The 18,985-nt window shown below is 37.9% G+C and overlaps 1 protein-coding gene across 1 annotated transcript in view; it reads left to right on the top strand.

The window, feature by feature from the left end:
• ABCC4 (ATP binding cassette subfamily C member 4) overlaps positions 1–18,985 on the top strand; it is a 237,160-nt gene that overhangs the window by 191,452 nt on the left and 26,723 nt on the right. Inside the window, exons 26-27 of the mRNA XM_033104819.1 lie at positions 4,190–4,345; positions 14,705–14,794. Of these exons, the coding sequence (XP_032960710.1) occupies positions 4,190–4,345; positions 14,705–14,794 (246 nt within the window). The remainder of the gene's footprint in view (positions 1–4,189; positions 4,346–14,704; positions 14,795–18,985) is intronic.

The raw sequence follows: 18,985 nt of genomic DNA, 5'->3' as shown, positions 1-18,985 counted from the left end.
GGGTGGGAGAAATCCATATGAGGGGATAGGTAGAGCAGTTCTGAGTAATTAGGCATTCGAGACAGACTTTGTGACGTGGTTAGGATTTCAGCAGGTAGAAATAAACGTGAGAGGCATTCCAGGTGGTGGGTTCAGCATAAGGAAATGCACCTATGCCTTGATTTAATGAATGAAGAATTGGGTACCTGCAGAGCCCACAGGGAAATGAACTACCAGGTTCATAACACACATTTTCATGCTTAATCCTCACCACTACCAAGTAATCCCAAGGAAGTGGATCCGTGGAGATTAAGGATGGAGAGAGAGGTTAGTTGGGGCCGTTTTGTAGAAAAGACTTCCCAGGGCACAAGCAGGCATGGAGCTTTCCTTCCGGAGTTTAATCTGAGAAGTGAGTGCATATGGACTAGTGGGAAGATGCGAGATCCAGGAAGCCACAGCTATTGCGTACTCCTAGCAAGATGTAATGGGGAAAGTGATCCCACTTTTTGGAATCAAACCGATGGCGATTAAAACAAAGTTATAACACCCAGGTTTGTGAATGTGCAGGAAAATGGGTGGGAGTAGAAATTGATGGCATATTTCTGGAGGGTAGTTTGGCAGTACTTAACAGCCTCCTTTGAAAATGTTCGTACCTGTTTCTCAGCAATTCCACATCTAAGAATTTATCTTAAGGAAATAATTAAGGTTGTTTTCAGAGACTTCAAGGATATTTAACAGAGTTATTTATAATAGCAAAATATCTACAAATAGGGGGTTTGTTAAATAAATGATCACATACTGTAATATTACATAGCCATTAAAATAAATGTTTTTATGAAATATTAAATGAAATCAGATTATAACTATATTCATATTAATCCCATTTTGTTTAAATATATGAGCTAGTATTTTGAAGAAAACACACACGTGCTAGTGCACGCACGCCAGAAAGAAAATTCATCCACATTTTAAGAATGATTTTATCAGAGTGCTGGAGTTACTGCTAGTATTTATTTACTTCTAAAATTTACTTGTCCTGATTATGATTAAGAAAAGGGTATGTGTTGTTTTTTAAAAGGTAATGCATCCTTGCACAGTCGTGATGACTATGGGCATTAAAATGAGGGGATTGGGTCGTGAAACATTGCAAAAGTAGACTCTTCAGGGCCATGCCAGAGTTGGAAAAGGCTAGAAATAAAGTGAATGCTTTGAGCCCGTGAGCCTGGCAAAGAAGTTATGAGATTAAAGTGGGGGAATCAGAAAGAGCAGCTGTTGTGAGTGGGGCATTGGATATTGGTGATGTTGAATTTGATGTCTGAAGAGAGATTCAGGTGCAAATGTCTAACACGTTAGTGTGGTTGTCAGAGGCCAACCTTGGCCTTGTTGGGAAAGCATAAAGGGGCAGTTGCAGAGTAGCTAAAATGAGACAATCTCAAAGTGTCTCTTTGGTGCTATGAATGTAAACTTACTGATATTGATGATATTCTCCATGGGCAGCTAGTAAAAACCATCGGCAAACTGTGAAAGACTCAGACTATAGTTTTGTTGACTGAACAGCAGAGAGAAATAGAGCCAGGTTTTCTCTGGGTTGGCTTTTTCTTATTATCCTCACTTGAGTTTGGAGCTCACAGTCTTGTGGTCGTGAGCAGCTCTCAGTCCTCCCTGCCATATACTGGCCATTTACCCAAAGTCTACAAATGTTCCAGTTTGCCAGATGGATCAGTTTCAGTAGAGCTGATAGCAAGGCAATATCCACACATTCTCAGAGACATGGCTCTTGCCTGTGTCTTGATGTGTGTTGATTTACATATGAGAACACCCAGAAATACATCGAAACACACCTGAGCCATGCATATATGCAATAGGACCCACCTATATATAGAAAATGGCCCACCTATGAAATACAAGGATTTACCATAAAGTACAAAATGGCTACAAGGATAATAAAATTAGCTAAAACCATTTTTCTCACCTTTAATCTCTATAAAGATAAATTCTTTTTTGAGAGAAAAAGATAGCTTCCCTCCCCGCACAGGTGTTGTTCCTAAGAGTACTCCCTAATGAGCTTGCTGAATGATAAGCTCCTTCTCAAAGTGTGTTTCCCCGGGAAACCACCAGGGACAGAAAGTGTGAACTTAGATGAGGATATATATAAATTTGGGAAAGAAAGATTTCATACTTGATATGTTCTGTTCTGTAAAATTAGAGGCTAGGTCAGTTCGTAAGAGTAAGGAATGCATGATAATCACTGCAATGTTGTAGTGGTAGGAACGTTAAAAGTAAATGTACAGCAATAGGTAAATAGCTGAGTAAATTCTGATGTATCATTTGGACAAAATACAGCATTGAGAAAATGATGTATCAATGTAGAAAAATTGTGGTGTAGTGGGAATGAGGAGACCCAGATCTAGGGCAGAGGTTTGAAAATGGTTTACAGTAGCTTCCGTGGAGACAGGAAGGGAGCTTACGAGGTCTGATAAAAGGAATGCCAAATCGCCTACAGATCCCACTCAGCTGGTCATGTGATTATTACCAGTAATTTTGACATGGAAGTAGTGGTGAAGATGAAAAGCTAAATGAATACAGTAGGAAAAGTAATATAGTCAAGAGAGATTGTGTCGTTAAAGTGGTTCAGCGCTTAGACTCTAGAGTCAAGGTCTTGAGTCAAATCCTGACACTACCCCTTAAGAATTAAAGGCAGGGCTGGCGTCTTGGTGTGCAAAAAGTGCCATTGACAGAGTCCTGTTAAGAAGGGTCTGTGTTTAGTTTAGAAGCCCTGCTGACACGATCTTGAAATTCTTAATAATTTTATCTTTGAACTTGGGTTTTGTTAAGTCTGATGGGACAATGGAGCATGCTTGTGAACAGAGGATATTTGCGCTCCTGCATGTCCCTCATTACTTGCTGCCTCATTTGCATATAAGACAGATGAATTCTTTTTGAAATGCCATTGTGGATTTTACAGATGAAGCTTTAAAACTTTGGAGGTATTCAAATGAGAAAATATGTCAAGTTCCCACCATACAAGCAATGCTCAGAAAGGTTTAGTTGGTCTATGTTTAAAGCCGTGAGTTTTTTAAATCTACTGAATTAATTTACAAAGGATTGAAAGCATGTCTTATGCCCCTCATTGATTCCAGATTCCTAAATAAAGATATCATCTCTTGGGAAGCTCCCATCAGGGAATTTTCAGTCGGGAAGCTCATTGGTTGGGGGGAAAAAAAAGCCAGTTTCTGCATATGGATTTAAATACACACAGCCAAAAACCAGTTTTTACAATACAGTCTCATTCTTGACCAGCATTTCACCTGATTATATTGATTCTTTGATCTTATTGTCAGTGCACTTAATTTCTTTCAGCTTTGGTTTTAATAACTAGACTGATACTTGACACGTATCTTTCCCAAGGGGCAATTTATAACTATTAATTGGTTTGTAAAATGCCTTTTGAACTGCTCAGATGAAAGGCCCATATAAATAGCAAATATTACCTGTGTTGTTGTTGTTGTTGATCTCATTATGTATATTTTGGCTACTCACTACTGTCTTTTAAGATGCTGAGACCTGCATTTAGAGTTTTTAAGATGTTTCCTTTCAAGACAGAACAGAACCAGATATTTAATATACAGAAGTGATTTGGTTTCTCTACCAAATAGTGATTCCTCTTAAAAGATAGAACTCTGGGAACATGAATACTTGTTTATGTATAACACTATTGACTTGTTGATATCACTATAAAATTATCCAAGAAATTCTCAAGGTTCAAAATACCTAGACACAGGAATAAAGCTAATGCTAATTTAAAAGCTGACTTCTCATCAACAGAAGACTGCTGGCTTTTCACTGCCAGTAGATTGAGTCTCTATTTTTAACTCTTCTTTAGACCAGTGAATTTCAACCAGGGGCAGTTTGCCACCCGAAGGTACATTTGTCAATGTCTGACATTTTTGGTTACCACAATTTTTGGGGTGGTGCTGGTGTCTGCTAGGTAGAACGCTGGGATACTGGTGAACGTGGCTATAAGGCATAGGACGGACCCCAGTCACACATAACAAAGAGTTATTTGGTTCAAAATGTCAACAGTGTCAAAGTTGCGAAACTCAGACTATGTTCAGTATAGAACTTCCTTAATTCATCTTCAACAATCAAGGTTTCTCCTAGGATTGTTGCATATTGTTTTTTTCCTAATCTCCCCTGGATCTCTTTACAGGTTGGCATCGTGGGGAGAACAGGAGCTGGAAAAAGTTCCCTCATCTCAGCCCTTTTTAGATTATCAGAACCCGAAGGTAAAATTTGGATTGATAAGATCTTGACAACTGAAATTGGACTTCACGATTTAAGGAAGAAAATGTCAATCATACCTCAGGTATGCAAGTGAGAGCATTCTCACATATTCCTTTTTATAAGGGCACCTACGTTTAATTGCTTTTAATTTTATTGCTTTTAAAAAAATTGAATTAAAGAGTTGATTACCAACCCCCCTCAGTAGGGTGTATTTTTAACAGCAGGTATTTGTAGTAGATATTTTAATCAGATACCAGGTTTTGTTTGTTTGTTTATTCATTTGGTGTGGAGTGGGGTGGGGGAGGCAGGAGAGAGAGAGGGAAAGATAGAAAGATTCAATAACTTACCCAGATAGATTTCTGGACTCAAACTGCCCCAAAGTACTCAGTTTTATCTACTGATAACCACATAATTCTGAGAATAAAATGATAAATGGTGTGTTTAGCACTCGAGAGTTTTCAATAGGAAAACATGGATTTTAAATGTCTTGATGGAATTTTGCTGTAGGATATAAAGCTGTCTTTCAAAGGTGGTTATCTCCGGGGAGGTCTTTTTTATAAAACTGTGGGGCTTTGAGAATTGCAGTATATACAGAGGGTGCCAAAAAAAGTATATACATTTTAAGAAAGGAAAAAACTATTGAAATTGTAATAATGTATACTGATAACAAACGATGAATACAAGTCACGTTTGACTTCTGCAATTACAAGAGGTGCTCAAAGTGGTTACCATCAGCGTCCAGACACTTCTGATTACAGCGAACTACTGCTTGAGCAACATTGACCAAAGTATCCCTTGTATACCTTAGCAGATGTTTTGGGGCGACTTTTAGAACTCAGTCATTAGTAAATGATATAAACTAGGGAGGCAGTCCAGAATAGTGAGGAAGAATATCAGACAAGGAATTCCATCTCTCTGCACCTCAGTTTTCTTTGCAGTGCAGAGCACCTAGCAGTACCAACTCCTAGAGCTGTTGTAAGGACTACCTGTGTGAGTACATGTGGAGTGCTTCATGCAGACCCAAATACATGGTTGCTGTGATGGTGGAGGTTTGGGCTGATCTCTTCCTGGGCTCTGAGTCGGTTTTCTTGTATTCTGCTTCTTAATAGAAATATGCCTCTCAGGGAGTGTTCTAGAGACTGGAGTATACTCGTATGCACAATAAGAGCTCCTGTCATCCCTTATGATTCACTCAACATAAATTCAGAAAATATTTATTGAGAAGTGACTATAGTATGTAGCCACGGGCCCACTGGCCTGGGGCCTCCCATCTTTTACCCTGCCCTCTGCTTTGACATATATTCAGCTCTAGACATGCTGAAAATTTTTTTTAATTTAGTTTTTTTTTTTTTTTTTTTTTTTTTTTGGTTTGGTTTGGTTTATTTGGTTTTACACTCTACAATCATCTGGACATCAAAGGAAGTTGAGGGAAAAAACACACACCCTCTTGAGAAGAGAGACGAGAGACGAGATGAGACAAAAAGACAGAGACGGGATGAGACAAACAGAGCCAGGCAAATGTACTTCCTGGCATGTGGATATAAAGAACTCTTAAATGCCTGTTTATGGGGAAGCATATAGAACGTGTTACCCAAAGAGAAAGAGAATGTGGACCTGTATCTTAGGATTGAGTACAGCGATTGCTACCTACCACTTATCTCTAAAATAATTGGAATTACTCACAAGTAATTTTGAAATCAAGGTATCCCTTTCAGAACCACAATGATATGCCACCTCACACCCATTGGGATAGCTAGTATATTTAAAAAAAACAAACAAACAAAAAGCAAAACAGAAAATCAGCAATTGGAACCCTTGTGCCTCACTATTATAGTGGGAATATAAAATGGTACAGCCACTGTGAAAAACAGGATGGATGTTCCTCAAAAAATTAAACATAGACTTATATGATCCAGCAATTTTACTTCTAGGTATGAACCCCAAAGAATTGAAAGCAGGGTCTTAAAGAGATATCTATACACCCTTGCATTATTCATAATAGAAGCAACTCTCATGTTCATTGATGGATGAATGGATACACAAAATATGGGCTGTCCATACAGTGGAATATAATTCAGCGTTAAAAGGGAAGGAAATTTGGACACATGCTACAATATGGAGAGCCTTGAGGACATTATGATAAGTGAAATAAGCCAGTGACCAAAGGATAATACTGTATGAGTCCACTTATGAGGTATCTATAGAGTAGTTAAATTCATAGAGACAGGAAGTGGAATGATGGTTGCCAGGGGCTTTGAGGAGGTAGAGAATGGGGAATTGTTTAATGAGGACAGTTTCAGTTTTGTTGATGAAAGGAGCTCTGTGACTGGATGGTGGTGATGGCTGTGGAACAATGTTGAATGTATTTAATCTCTCTGAAGTATATACTCAGAAGAGCTTAAGATAGTAAATTTCACATGTATTTTACCAGAATTCAAAAAAATACTTGTTTTAAAGATATTCCTTTAAGGAAAAATGAAAGATATTTTCAGCACATATAATCCTTGTACCAAAAGATTCCCTCTAGTTATTAGATTCACGACGTAGTAATCACCGTATGAAATAAGAGTTTAAATTCCAAAATTTTACATTTTGGTTGTACCCATCTCTGAAATGGGCTAAAGAGATTTACTTAGCAAAAATAGTGGGTGTCTGTTAAGTACTTTCATATCCTTGGATGAAAGGATCTAGAAACGTGTCCTGCATTACTTTTAATGCTTCTTAATAAGAAATGGTTGTATGCTTGTGTACATAAAAGAACTGTATAAATAAAGAAATAACGTTAGATGATTCTTGGCTCTGCCAGTAATGTTTTGGAAGCACATCTGAGCGAAGACTAAATATACCTTGACATCACCAGGTTTTGGTTCTGTTCCATCAGTTTCCACCCTAGTTTTGAGCATGCTCTATATACATACTCCAGAAAGCGTGCTTACAAAACAGTGCTGAGCTTTGTATCCATGTAGATAATAATCACCAACCATTGTAAACACAGAACCTTTATTTTTTCACTTTATATGCCTTTGTCTCCAAGGCACAATATTTGTTGGTTAAAGAACAAGAGTCAGGAGAGACCGTGCAATATGGAAAGGGTCCCAGGAAATCACTCAGAATCTTTAAGAGCGTTGACCGAGGGTCAACACGACCGGGCTCTGCCTCATGTGAGTGTGCAACCTGATGAAGTCAGCCTCCAAGCTTCAGTTTCCTGGTCCTCAAACCAGGTCTAGTAATTAACTGCCTCACAGACTTACTGTGAAGATTGAACTGGGTGAGAAAATGTTTGTAGCCCTATGCCTGGTTCTTAGGAATGAATGCCCACTAAATAGTAACTATGATTATTAAGGATTGGGGCACTGGCTTTCCTGGTATTATTTCTACTTAAGTAAAAATAGTAAGGCATTCTAGAAGGACTTTGCTCTTTCATTTCTACTTATGTAGTCCTTGGTGATTCTCTTTACATTGATTCCTGATACCATAGACCAAATTGTTTGTATAAATTTAAAGAATGAAGCAAAAAAGAAAATGAGGGCACTAGGAGTTCTAGGGAAAAGCATAAGCATAGCAGAGAAAACGATCCACCGTTGGTCCCAACAGGAAAGAGTGGCACTTGTTTTTTTCTTTTGTTTTCTGGTTCCCTCGCACCAGGATTCTTTCCTGATCCCGGACCTGTACACCACTAATACACTGCAGTCCCCTGTGAAGCCCACTGACATTTTTTCTCAGCCCTCCCCACGTTCCCGCCTATTTTCTTTCTACCTCTCCTTTAGGACAGGCTGTGTGTCTCATTTCCATTGCGCTGGTGCTTAGTGCCGTCCCTAACAAGTCACACAAGTATTAATAATAATTCCTAACATTTGTGGAATCCTTAACACATTTTAGCCTCTCTCCTTATCTGGCAGATTTAAAAACAGGCACAAGGAGTTTAACCCACTTAACTAAGTAAGCGACAGGGCCAGGGTTCAAATTTATTGTAGGTAGATTCCCGACTCCAGAGGCTGAGTGACTGACCGCTCTTGACAGGGCCTTGAACGTGCTTTGACTGGGATCCACAGTAGAACTGCTTTGTATCATTTCGTGCACACGCAAGCAGGCACACAAAACAGAAGTTTGACAGAACACACTGTGCTCTGCACTCTTTTTCTATTGTATCCATTCTATTCTAGTTCATATAAAAGACAGAATGATGATTATGAAACACAAAATTGATTTCATGATACATTGGTTATACCTGAAGTTTGACAAACACTGCCCCTCACTGTCCCCGTTTGGCGGGGCTCCAGGTCCATGTTTCTGCCTCACCAGTAGCTTCATTTATGTTCTGGATTCTCACAGCTGCCTTTGCAAGGTTAACCCCATTTTCCAGTAAAGAAACTGAGGCTTGGGGAGATTAATAACTTACCCTGAATCAAACAGCTAATAAGCAGTAGAACTCAGAACTTAAGACTGTCTGATTCCATGTCCACCATATTTTGCCATATATAATGTGCTCCGTGTATGCTGCACACTCATGTTTTTGGCCTAAACTTTCGGTGAAAAATATCTTTCGTTTTAATCTTTTAATTCAAATTTTTATTTGATTACGTTTAGGTACTTGTTGTATTGTATTATAAAGGAATTATAGCATTTATGAACACATTATGGTACAAGAAATTTTATGTAACCAATGATTACAAAACACAGAAACAGATACAAGGTACAAGAAATTTTATGTACCGGTAATAAATTTACGATATTTACGAATTATAGAAAGCCAAGAACTCTTCATTGTTGCAAGTTCGTTGTAAGTTCAACAAAACCGATTATCATATTCCAGGGTAGTATTTTGCATATGGATATCGTCATTGATTTCTAGAGTTACACTTTTAACTCATAAGCATAAATAAAAGAATTAAAATCATTTATATAGATACGGAATTAGTACTACCAATGTATAATGTGCATCCTTATTTTTCCCTCATAAATTTGGGCAAAAACGTATGCATTATACACGGCAAAATGAGGTATATCATCTATATCTATTTTTTTCCAAATAAATGCTTGTTGAACTGAATGATGTTCTCATTGGATATTTTACCCATTTTTTTTTCCTACCACTCGACTAAAACCATAACAAAACTGCATAGAGAACAAAGTTAAAAGATATCTCTCCTATTGCTGTGTCCTTCATTTGCCCAGTTTGTTGGTTTTGAAAAACTGAACTGTTACTTTTGCCAGAAAACTCAAGTCACATTCAGCACTAAAAGAAAAATCATTTGAGAAGTGGATTTATTCACTTACGTGTCATGCGCTAGTCAGATACTCAATATGTTGCCTTGCCAGAGCTAAGAGCCCTTCTCTTTGCAGTCTTAGCTGGCTACAGAGGTGGAAAAAGTCTGTTGGCCTGCTTACTTGGTTACTGTCTATGCTGCAAGAAACTTACATCTCTCCTCCGTCAAAATGAATTGGGAAGCAGTGTTCCTTGTGTCTCAACACCCTGATTTAGGGGCCCTAAGAAGTTTAGAGCAGACTCTGCAAAGGGGGAACCCAGTGCTGTTTCCTTGAGTTCCCAAATTTGTTGAACCAGGCTCACATCCTCTCCCCTGGCTCCCTGCTTCCTGTGGTCCTGGGTGCAGCAATGAGCTTCCATGGTGGACTCTTCCAGGCTCATCCCCGATACTCTTGACCCTACTGTAAGCAGGTCGATCTGGGGGAGATGTGATAGCAGTGGAGACCTGCATAGGAACAGAGGCAAGGGAGTGATGACATACATAATCGGGCCAGTCCTGGAGGGAACTTTCCAAAACAAATACTGTATTCATAAAAATGTACACCTCAATATGAGTTTCAAATGTCAGGAATAAGCGAAAAAATAACAGCACTTCCTAAATCATTTTTTTAAAACAGAACAGGTAGCTGAAATGTATGTGTCTTTTGTGCTCATGACCGGAAATAGTTAAATGTATTCCCCAAACAGAACACCAAGGTGAGATTATACTTCAGGGAATAGCTTGCTTATCTGAAAGGATCTGGAAAGATGGATTTCAAAACTTCTTTGGATGGATTCTCTACACCTAGAGCCCCTATTCTATTGGCACAAAGAAAATGTTTTCAGTTGAATAAGAGATTCCATGGAAATGCAATATTTATGATTGCACCCCAAGGGTTGGCACAGACCAACAGCTATCATCTTTGTATGATTAAACAGATTCATTTTTTTAAATATTTAATAGACTTTTAAAATCAAAGCAAAAGTTAGGTACTTTTTTAAACACTCCACTCTCCTTTTTTTGGTATTTCCATTCCTTGGGTTGTCTTCAGAAGGTTGAGAAAGGTTAACCAGAGCTGTCTCTTTAAGACTTCTTTATTACCTGATTTTCTTTCCGTATTTTTTTCTTCTTGAGAACAAAACTCAAAGAGAGAAGAGGTGGGTATGCTGTTACTAGTAAAGAAATACAACTGGATTCCAGCCTAATGCAGTCAGGCCTTTGTTTCTGACACTGAAGGTCTTCATTAAAGCCTGTGGAACTGCTCCCCGGAGCTCCTGACCTTTTTGTATCGAAAGAGGACTTTACACGACTTAAATTCTTTTTCCTTTGTTGGCGAACAATGTTCTTTTCTTCTGAATATGGATGATGATCGGTTCATTCAGAGGCTACAGGATTTTAAAAAAAAAAAAAAAAAAAAAAAAAGAAGGAAACCAAGATTTCAAGCCACTTCAGGTGATTCTCTCATTCTTGAAACGGAGATGAGCTGCCCATAAAGGTCTTTAGATTAGAAATGAAAATGCAGCTCTTACGACTCAAAGAAACAGTGGCAGTAGCTACTCCTGGCAATATATTTTCATAGAGGGGAGTTTCCTGGTTTAGGACTGAAATGATTAGGGTAAAAAGTAAAGTGTTGTGCTTTATCTACTTAGTTTGTAACCACTTGTACAGTTTTTGTCTTGATCCCGGGTCGTTTTAAGTATCTGAAGGTTAGCAGGTAGGGTTTCTTTTTAGGATAATGAAAGGTTTGTCTTCCAGTGGTCTATACAAAAGGTCTAGTAAGACTGTAGTTTTCAGTCTTGCAGTTGTGTTGAGGGATTATCAATTTACTACACTAAATGCTTTGATTCAGAGTGGCCATTTTTGGGTCACACACCTAATATGAACTTGTGTTATGTTAGTAACAAAGGAAAAAATTATTACTGAGTATGGCACAAAGGATAGCAAAGAAGTATACACATTAAACCATGATGAAAAGCAGATTTGATACTACTGCTCCATTTAAAATATAACATTGAACAAGAGCATTTGTTTTCCTAACTGTACCGTGCCAGCTCTTGTTAAATGAGGTTTAATTGTGTGCCTTCCGAAAAAATATAGTACTTAAGCTAATAAATTTACTGTATATTTACATGCGGGTTGTGTGCCCTACAGTAATTGTCTACACTGAAATATTCTGCCTACAACTATTTTTATAACATTTATTTATAAGATTAGATTATTAACTTCATTGTTTGGAAGTGGGTACTTTAAATAATAAGCAGAACGATATCAGAAACGATAATTAATTTGACCCTTATCTGCTCTTGCTGTATGTGTCTAGTGTGAGTACTTTTATTACCTTTTGAAGATAAAATAATAATTTATTATTTGGCAAGTGGATGAAAGTAGAATGAGTAGAAACCAAAATGAATACCAGGCATAAAACACATTGGCATATTAAAATAGGCATTGTTAACAAATTGACTGCTAGTTTTTGAAGAAAAATATAGCTTCAATTAGTTCATGTTTTAGTAAGTCACTTTTTTCATTCAACAAGTTTTTTAATTGACATTTTACTCATTTTGAAATATATATTTGGCATGTCTTAACAAAGAAAAGTATTCTTATTTACTAAATTATTTTCCTCCATCTCATACTACTAAATAAACATGAGTACTTGCCTAATATATCCTTTTAGATCCACAGTAGAGGTGTTAGTAGGGACCCTTGTGCAATGGAAAAGAATTAAACTTAATTTTTTTCTCTTGATGATAATCAGCAGTGATTTGATGATAATTAGCAGAACCTCCTTAAGGCCTACGAAGCATCTAAGGTCTCTGTTTTAAGCTCAGCATAAAGCAAGTGCTGGCATTGGCCGGACTCAGAGTGAGCAACTCCTGTGTCTGCAAAGAAGCCCACTTTAGTTTCCCTCTCTGGAGAGAGTCATCCACTTCAGGGAGTTTCCTAAAGAGAAGAAGGTGAGGAAAGTGACGAGAGAGGCCCTGATTATGAAATAGATGACTGAATTTTAAATGGGTGTCCCTGTACCGGTTCTCTTAAACCACCAAAACCACCATTCCCAAATGCTCTCTCTAGTTCTGGGAGCCCTGTCATTGCTTAGCGGAAGAAGAACCCTTCGTCTTTTAAAAACAAAGCCATTTTTTTTCGGTAGTTAGCTTAAGTAATGTCTTTCTAACATGTCCTTTGAAAACCAGGGATTTGATTAAACTCTAGACCTCTTACCAAATGTGAATTGACTCTGTGAGAGGAACCCGAAGGAAAAGATGTTCGGGTCATAAAAGCTGAGAGGGACAAAGAAATGGTCCATGTCTTTCAAATAAGTGAAGAGACCATCTGTTACCGTCACCGGGCTGAAAACTTATTTCTTAACCTGTCCTCTTTCAGCCCCTTTATCTCTTCAAACACCAGTCCTCAAAGAATCTCTCAGTTTGGGCCCCAGAGTAGAATATTGCCTGTAGTTGAGAGCCTTGTGGGGAAAGTGGGAGGAGAGTTAGAGAAGACTGAGGAATAATGGGCAGCAGCATCCCGTCTAGAACCACATGACCACATGTTTCTATAAACCTCAGGGAAACAACTAAAAGAAGAGAAATTGCCTAGGTTGTTGGAATCTTAAAAGTTGATAATTACAGAGCAAGAGAAGTTTTTGTTTTGTTTTGTTCCTTTAAATCTGAAGTAGAATGATGGTTATTCCCCTGACAAAGAACTCTTACTGTGGCCTAGATGGTTTAGTCTTTGATCCTAAATTCGGTAGATTTAAGGGAGACCTTAAATTTGGGTCTCGGGATTTTTCAGTTCAATTCAGTAATCATTTTTAAACATCATACAGGACCAGTGATTTTCAATGCTTTTGGGGGCATATTGGCCACTTAATCAACTTTGTGCAAATAAAGTGCACTTTTTAATACCTTTAACTTAAGTTTTGCTGAGCGATACATATTTTTTGCTGGCACATCATCTGTCTTCTGCAGCCATTTCTCCCTCACCAGTCTTCAAACTGAGACAATAGGGCACGAAGGTATGGGAGGCTCTTTGGAGTGTCTTTCTTCATGACTAGAGAAGAGAAAAGTCTACCTTCCCAATCTTTCTTCTGAGGCTTTTGAGAAGTGAAGAACAGTCTAGCGCTAAGGCCAGGTGAGATTTGAGGCTAGTGGTTCCCTCGAGTCCAGCACTGCTAGAAAAGTTGAATTTCCTCTTGCTCCCATAGCTATGCTTCTCATTGTTCTACCACCTTTATTGAAAGTAATCAATTGAGTTCTTTTCTGCTGCCCATATTCTTGAGGCCTGGGTTACTAGAGCCTTCCAGAAGAAAACGTAAACGACCTATTTAAGCTTAGGTACAAGATTCTCTCTTGAAACCCAAAAGGAGGAATATATTTCAAGAGGAATTTAGTTGTGGCCCCTCCCGAAGCACATGAATAGGAAGAGCTATTTAAATGAAAATAATTTTATTATGACACATGTCACAAAAGGATTTCAGGTTATGTAGCCCTTGCAGTTAATAACAAGGTTCTGTCAGTCCTGTAATCCTGATGCACAGACAAGATAATATGGGGATTAGATGATGCAAATCAGAGGGAATCTCTTCATGAATAGAGGTGCCACTGGCCCCATTAGTTTATATTCTTTTTGGACAAAGAAATACAGGTTGTCCCTTTCAAACCTGTGGAGAGATTCCCAGTCCTGGAAGACTGTTTTACCAATGGAGGTGATAGCCTAGTTTATTCTTTAGTGCAGTGTGAAAATATTTAACAATTTTGCTTTGTGGCCCAAACTTCAACTAACCATGCTCATGGTATTTTTCCCAGTGTCACACAAGGATTGAAAATTAATTTATATAACTCTCTTGATGTAAACTTCCTCAAATAATTATATCCTCGTTTTTTCTGTTTAAGCAGATATATCGCTATTAGGAAAGCATTTAAAAAAATCAACCCTTTTTCTTCTTCTTCAGTTTCTTCTTAAGATGACACACTTCAACAGCTTCTTTTGTTAATGTTCAGTGGTCCAGAATATATATTGCACTTCACTCTGTACAATGGAAATTAATAGATTATTTTGTAAACAAGCATTTGCAACCTTATAAATCATGATTATAGCAATTTTTATTTTTTATTTTAATTTTGTTCTGAAAGTTAGCTTTGGAATAAGAGGAAAAGACACTACAGTAATAACCTTCACTATTTTGGGGTATTTAGGAACCTGTTTTATTCACTGGAACAATGAGGAAAAACCTGGATCCCTTTAATGAGCATACGGATGAGGAACTGTGGAATGCCTTAAAAGAGGTAATTTATAAAATGTAATGAACTTTTTAGTATCCGTGTGTGTGTATGTGCATTTATAGCATTGCAAGTAATTAGAAGGGAACTTTTTGGTTTAACTGACTTTATTTACCCCTTAGGAGAACATTGATGACATGGCTACACTTAAAATGTGTATATTGATGATGTTGAAAACCAAAAATATAGTGCCTGATATTCTCATTTTAACTTTTTTTCTAGAACCCAAAGCAATTAGATACATTATCTTACTTGCCCTTAGCAGAGCACTAAACTAGAAGTTATAATTATGGGTTCAAATTCAACTAGTGACCCAGTGGCTAATTAATTACCCTGCAGCATTCATTTTACTCCTCTGGTCTTTAGGGACATTAATAGTTCTTTTCATTATTAACTAAAAGATGAATGAGGTCATACTAATAAAATACTCTGAAGTTTTATAAGAAATTGTTTATGAAGGTAAATTATACAGTTAGAATGTGATAATATTTATTGGCAAACATGTTTTAATGCTGCAGAGAGAATGCAGGTAAAAGAACCCTGGAGCTTTTGCTACATTTTTATACATTAATTTCTAGAGTATTTTCTATTATTTGTGTTGTGTTTCCCTTTGGACCCGTCTTTGAATTTTTTCTCCCTTTGTATGAGAAGGATTTTGACTGTTAAGGTGCTATTGGTTTGTATATTTTAATATTCCTATTTTGTCTGTTTGCCCTAGTTCTGCAAATTGATTCTAAGCTACTGGAATGGCACAAACCATATCTAGACTTCTAAATCATTGACAGACTCCTCACAGGACGTAGCTCAGTCTTTTGCTTTTATTTATTTATTTTTTTATAGATTTTTAATTTTTTTTTTTTTAAAGATTTTATTGGGGAAGGGGAACCGGACTTTATTGGGGAGCAGTGTGTACTTCCAGTATTTTTTTCCAAGTCAAGTTGTTGTCCTTTCAATCTTAGTTGTGGAGGGCGCAGCTCAACTCCAGGTCCAGTTGTCGTTGGTAGTTGCAGGGAGCACAGCCCACCAACCCTTGCGATGAGTCGAACCAGCAACCTTGTGTGTGAGAGCCCGCACTCCAACTAACTGAGCCATCCGAGAGGCAGCTCAGCTCAATCTTAGTGCCGTGTTCAAGCTTAGTTGCAGGGGGCGGAGCCCACCATCCCTTGTGGAACTCAAGGAGTTGAACTGGCAACCTTGTGGTTGAGAGCCCACTGGCCCATGTGGGAATCGAACCGGCAGCCTTCGGAGTTAGGAGCATGGAGCTCTAACCGCCTGAGCCACCAGGCTGGCCCCAGTCTTTTGCTTTTAAAAAGTGAGCACTTATAAACCTGTACTGAATGTTGATTAACATTCTCTTCATTTCAGAGAGGTCTGGCTCATTTCTTTAAAAAGAAAAAATAAGGCACAATTTCAAAGATCAATTGCTCACATTGTTGTTGTTTTGAATCTGCGTTTGTCATATCATGTCACCCTTCCGGGGATAGCTCTGAAATCTTGAATTTATAAATGAGCTCTGACTGTGAACAAACAAATTTGAAGGCCCAACAATTTCCTGCCAGTAATTCTGGTTTCTGAAGGCATGTCAGCACTGAGTCTTCACACACCCATCTGCTTTCCAGCAACTGTGGGGATTTTATTTTCCTAAATCAGGCTGACTACTTCACCTTCTCTTACTTGAAAAGCAGTGAACCTCTGATTTCATTTAAGTTGGGAGGTCTTTCTACAGTGAAATTCTAGAAGAGATGGGAGAACAGTTAACCATTAAATATGAAGAAAGATAAGATAGTCTACTGCTCCTTGATGTGATTCAGAATTGCACACCTGAAATCTATGTAATTTTACTAACAACTGTCACCCCAATAAATTAAAAAAAAAAAAAAAAAAAAGATAGTCTACTGCTCTTGAACTCTCAGGGCCCATTTTAATGGTGAAATTATAACAGACCTTTGAAAAACAGGAATTACTGGTGAATTATTTTTTTATTGGTTTCAGAGCTTGAGATTGCTCTTTTCAGATTGAGATAGTAAAATTACTCTAGGAACACATTGCTCCATGGACATTGAAGAAATGTTAATTGGGAGACGCATCCTATCAAAAACTATCTTAGAACTTCTCTGTAACTTGTACTTAATTCATCTGTAGGAGCCAAAATTAAAATTTAGTAGCCTCCCAGAATTCTAAAAAATGATGAGATGGTGAAATTGGTAGATGATATTAAGACCTACCTTTATTTAAACTACATTTGGAACTTCCTGTGAATAGAAATAAACTTGATTTATTTCACAAGTGAAGTCAGTGGTTTCCATGTATTGCTTCTGGAACTGACCTTGTTGCCTCAGTGATACTCCTTCGCGTGGGAAGTGATCCCATCATTGTGTTTCTCCATGAATTATTTATTTATGCCTTTTGTATGTTTTGTTTTTCAACGAAAGATTTGGTATCCTAATTTTTAGAAAATTTACCAAATCTTTCATTGAAAAACATAGAAAGCAATGTGGTCAAATTTTAGGTGGACTAAAATCCCTAGTCAGCTGGTTTATAAATGATGCCAAAATGTAAATGGGAGCCCAAACTCATAGATTGGCTTAACATTCAGTAAGAGAGCACTACATTTTTCCTTTTATGAAGTTCAAATTAAAGGAAAAGATACTTTAAAAAAAAAAAAATTCTGGGCCGGCCCGGTGGCTCAGGTGGTTATAGCTCCATGCTCCTAACTCCGAAGGCTGCTGGTTCGATTCCTACATGGGCCAGTGGGCTCTCAACTACAAGTTTGATTTGGCAACCACAAGTTGCCAGTTTGATTCTTCGAGTCCCGCAAGGGATGGTGGGCTCTGCCCCCTGCAACTAAGATTGAACACAGCACCTTGAGCTGAGCTGCCGCTGAGCTGGATGGCTCAGTTGATTGGAGTGGATCCTCTCAACTACAAGATTGCCGGTTCGACTCCGGCAAGGGATGGTGGGCTGTGCCCCCTGCAACTAGAAACAGCAGCTGGACCTGGAGCTGAGCTACGCCCTCCACAACTAAGACTGAAAGGACAACAACTTGAAGCTGAACGGCACCCTCCACAACTAAAATTGAAAGGACAACAACTTGACTTGGAAAAAAGGTCTGGAAGTACACACTGTTCCCCAATAAAGTCCTGTTCCCCTTCCCCAATAAAATGTTTTAAAGAAAAGAAAAATCCTCTTAGTTCTGCTGCCTCCTTCTCCCAGAGATGGGCTTTCAGAAGGAAGACAGTTCTATGAATGTTGCTCGCCTCTTCTTGGTTATTTTAAAAAATATGCTGAAAATGCTTTTTTCTAATGTACTCCGAAATAGCCAGCTATAAACTAAAGGAAGTTCATTAGAAATTAGTGCTGATTGGGGAGCCTAAAAAGCAATGGCAGCTCTATAAATATTACATAACTAATGGCTAAACATAAATCAGTTTATCAGTAAAAGGTCAGAAGATGCAAGACTATATTATCTATATGTATATAGTCTCAGTACTGATAAATTTAAAGAATAAAAATACAGCAGAACATGGAGACAGACTAGCTGACAGCATTACCAATAATAGACAATATCTATTGATCTCTTGCTTTATATCAAACACTGTTGGAAACTCTACACATACTGACTCATACTCCAACAATTTTGAGAGGTAGACATCTTTATTATTATAATATTATAGTCTTATTTACAGGTTAGGCAGCTAAGACAGAGAAAGTTCAGGAACTTGCCCACTTGGCAGAGCCAGATGGGACTCATGCCCAGGCAATCTAGCTTCAAGGTCCCAATTTTTTATTTTAAAATTTTCAGATCACAGGGAAGTCAAATAGTCTGACTGAACACACATATGCCCTTCACCTAGATGCATTAATTGTTAATATTTTGCCACATTTGTTTCCTCTCTTCTACAGTCTGTATTGTGCTGAACCGTTTGAAAGTAAGTTGCAGCAATTTTCATTAAATTTGCGATTCACTCTTATATGTGTAAATATATACCTTACAGAAACAAGCACATTCTCTTACATAATACAGTTATCTCACTCAAGAACTTTACTAGTAAAATTATGCTGCTATCTAATGTTTTCAAATTCTCCAGTTGTTACTCCTACTTACTATGTTATATTGCCTCCAGTCTCTTTTTCTCAGTTCTAACACTTAATTTTAACATGAACGTAGAATAACACTACCATCCTTCTTCACATTCG

The sequence above is a fragment of the Rhinolophus ferrumequinum genome, chromosome 4, assembly GCF_004115265.2.
Source record: "Rhinolophus ferrumequinum isolate MPI-CBG mRhiFer1 chromosome 4, mRhiFer1_v1.p, whole genome shotgun sequence".
Taxonomy (NCBI): domain Eukaryota; kingdom Metazoa; phylum Chordata; class Mammalia; order Chiroptera; family Rhinolophidae; genus Rhinolophus; species Rhinolophus ferrumequinum.
This window is presented reverse-complemented; position numbering and strand designations above follow the sequence as displayed.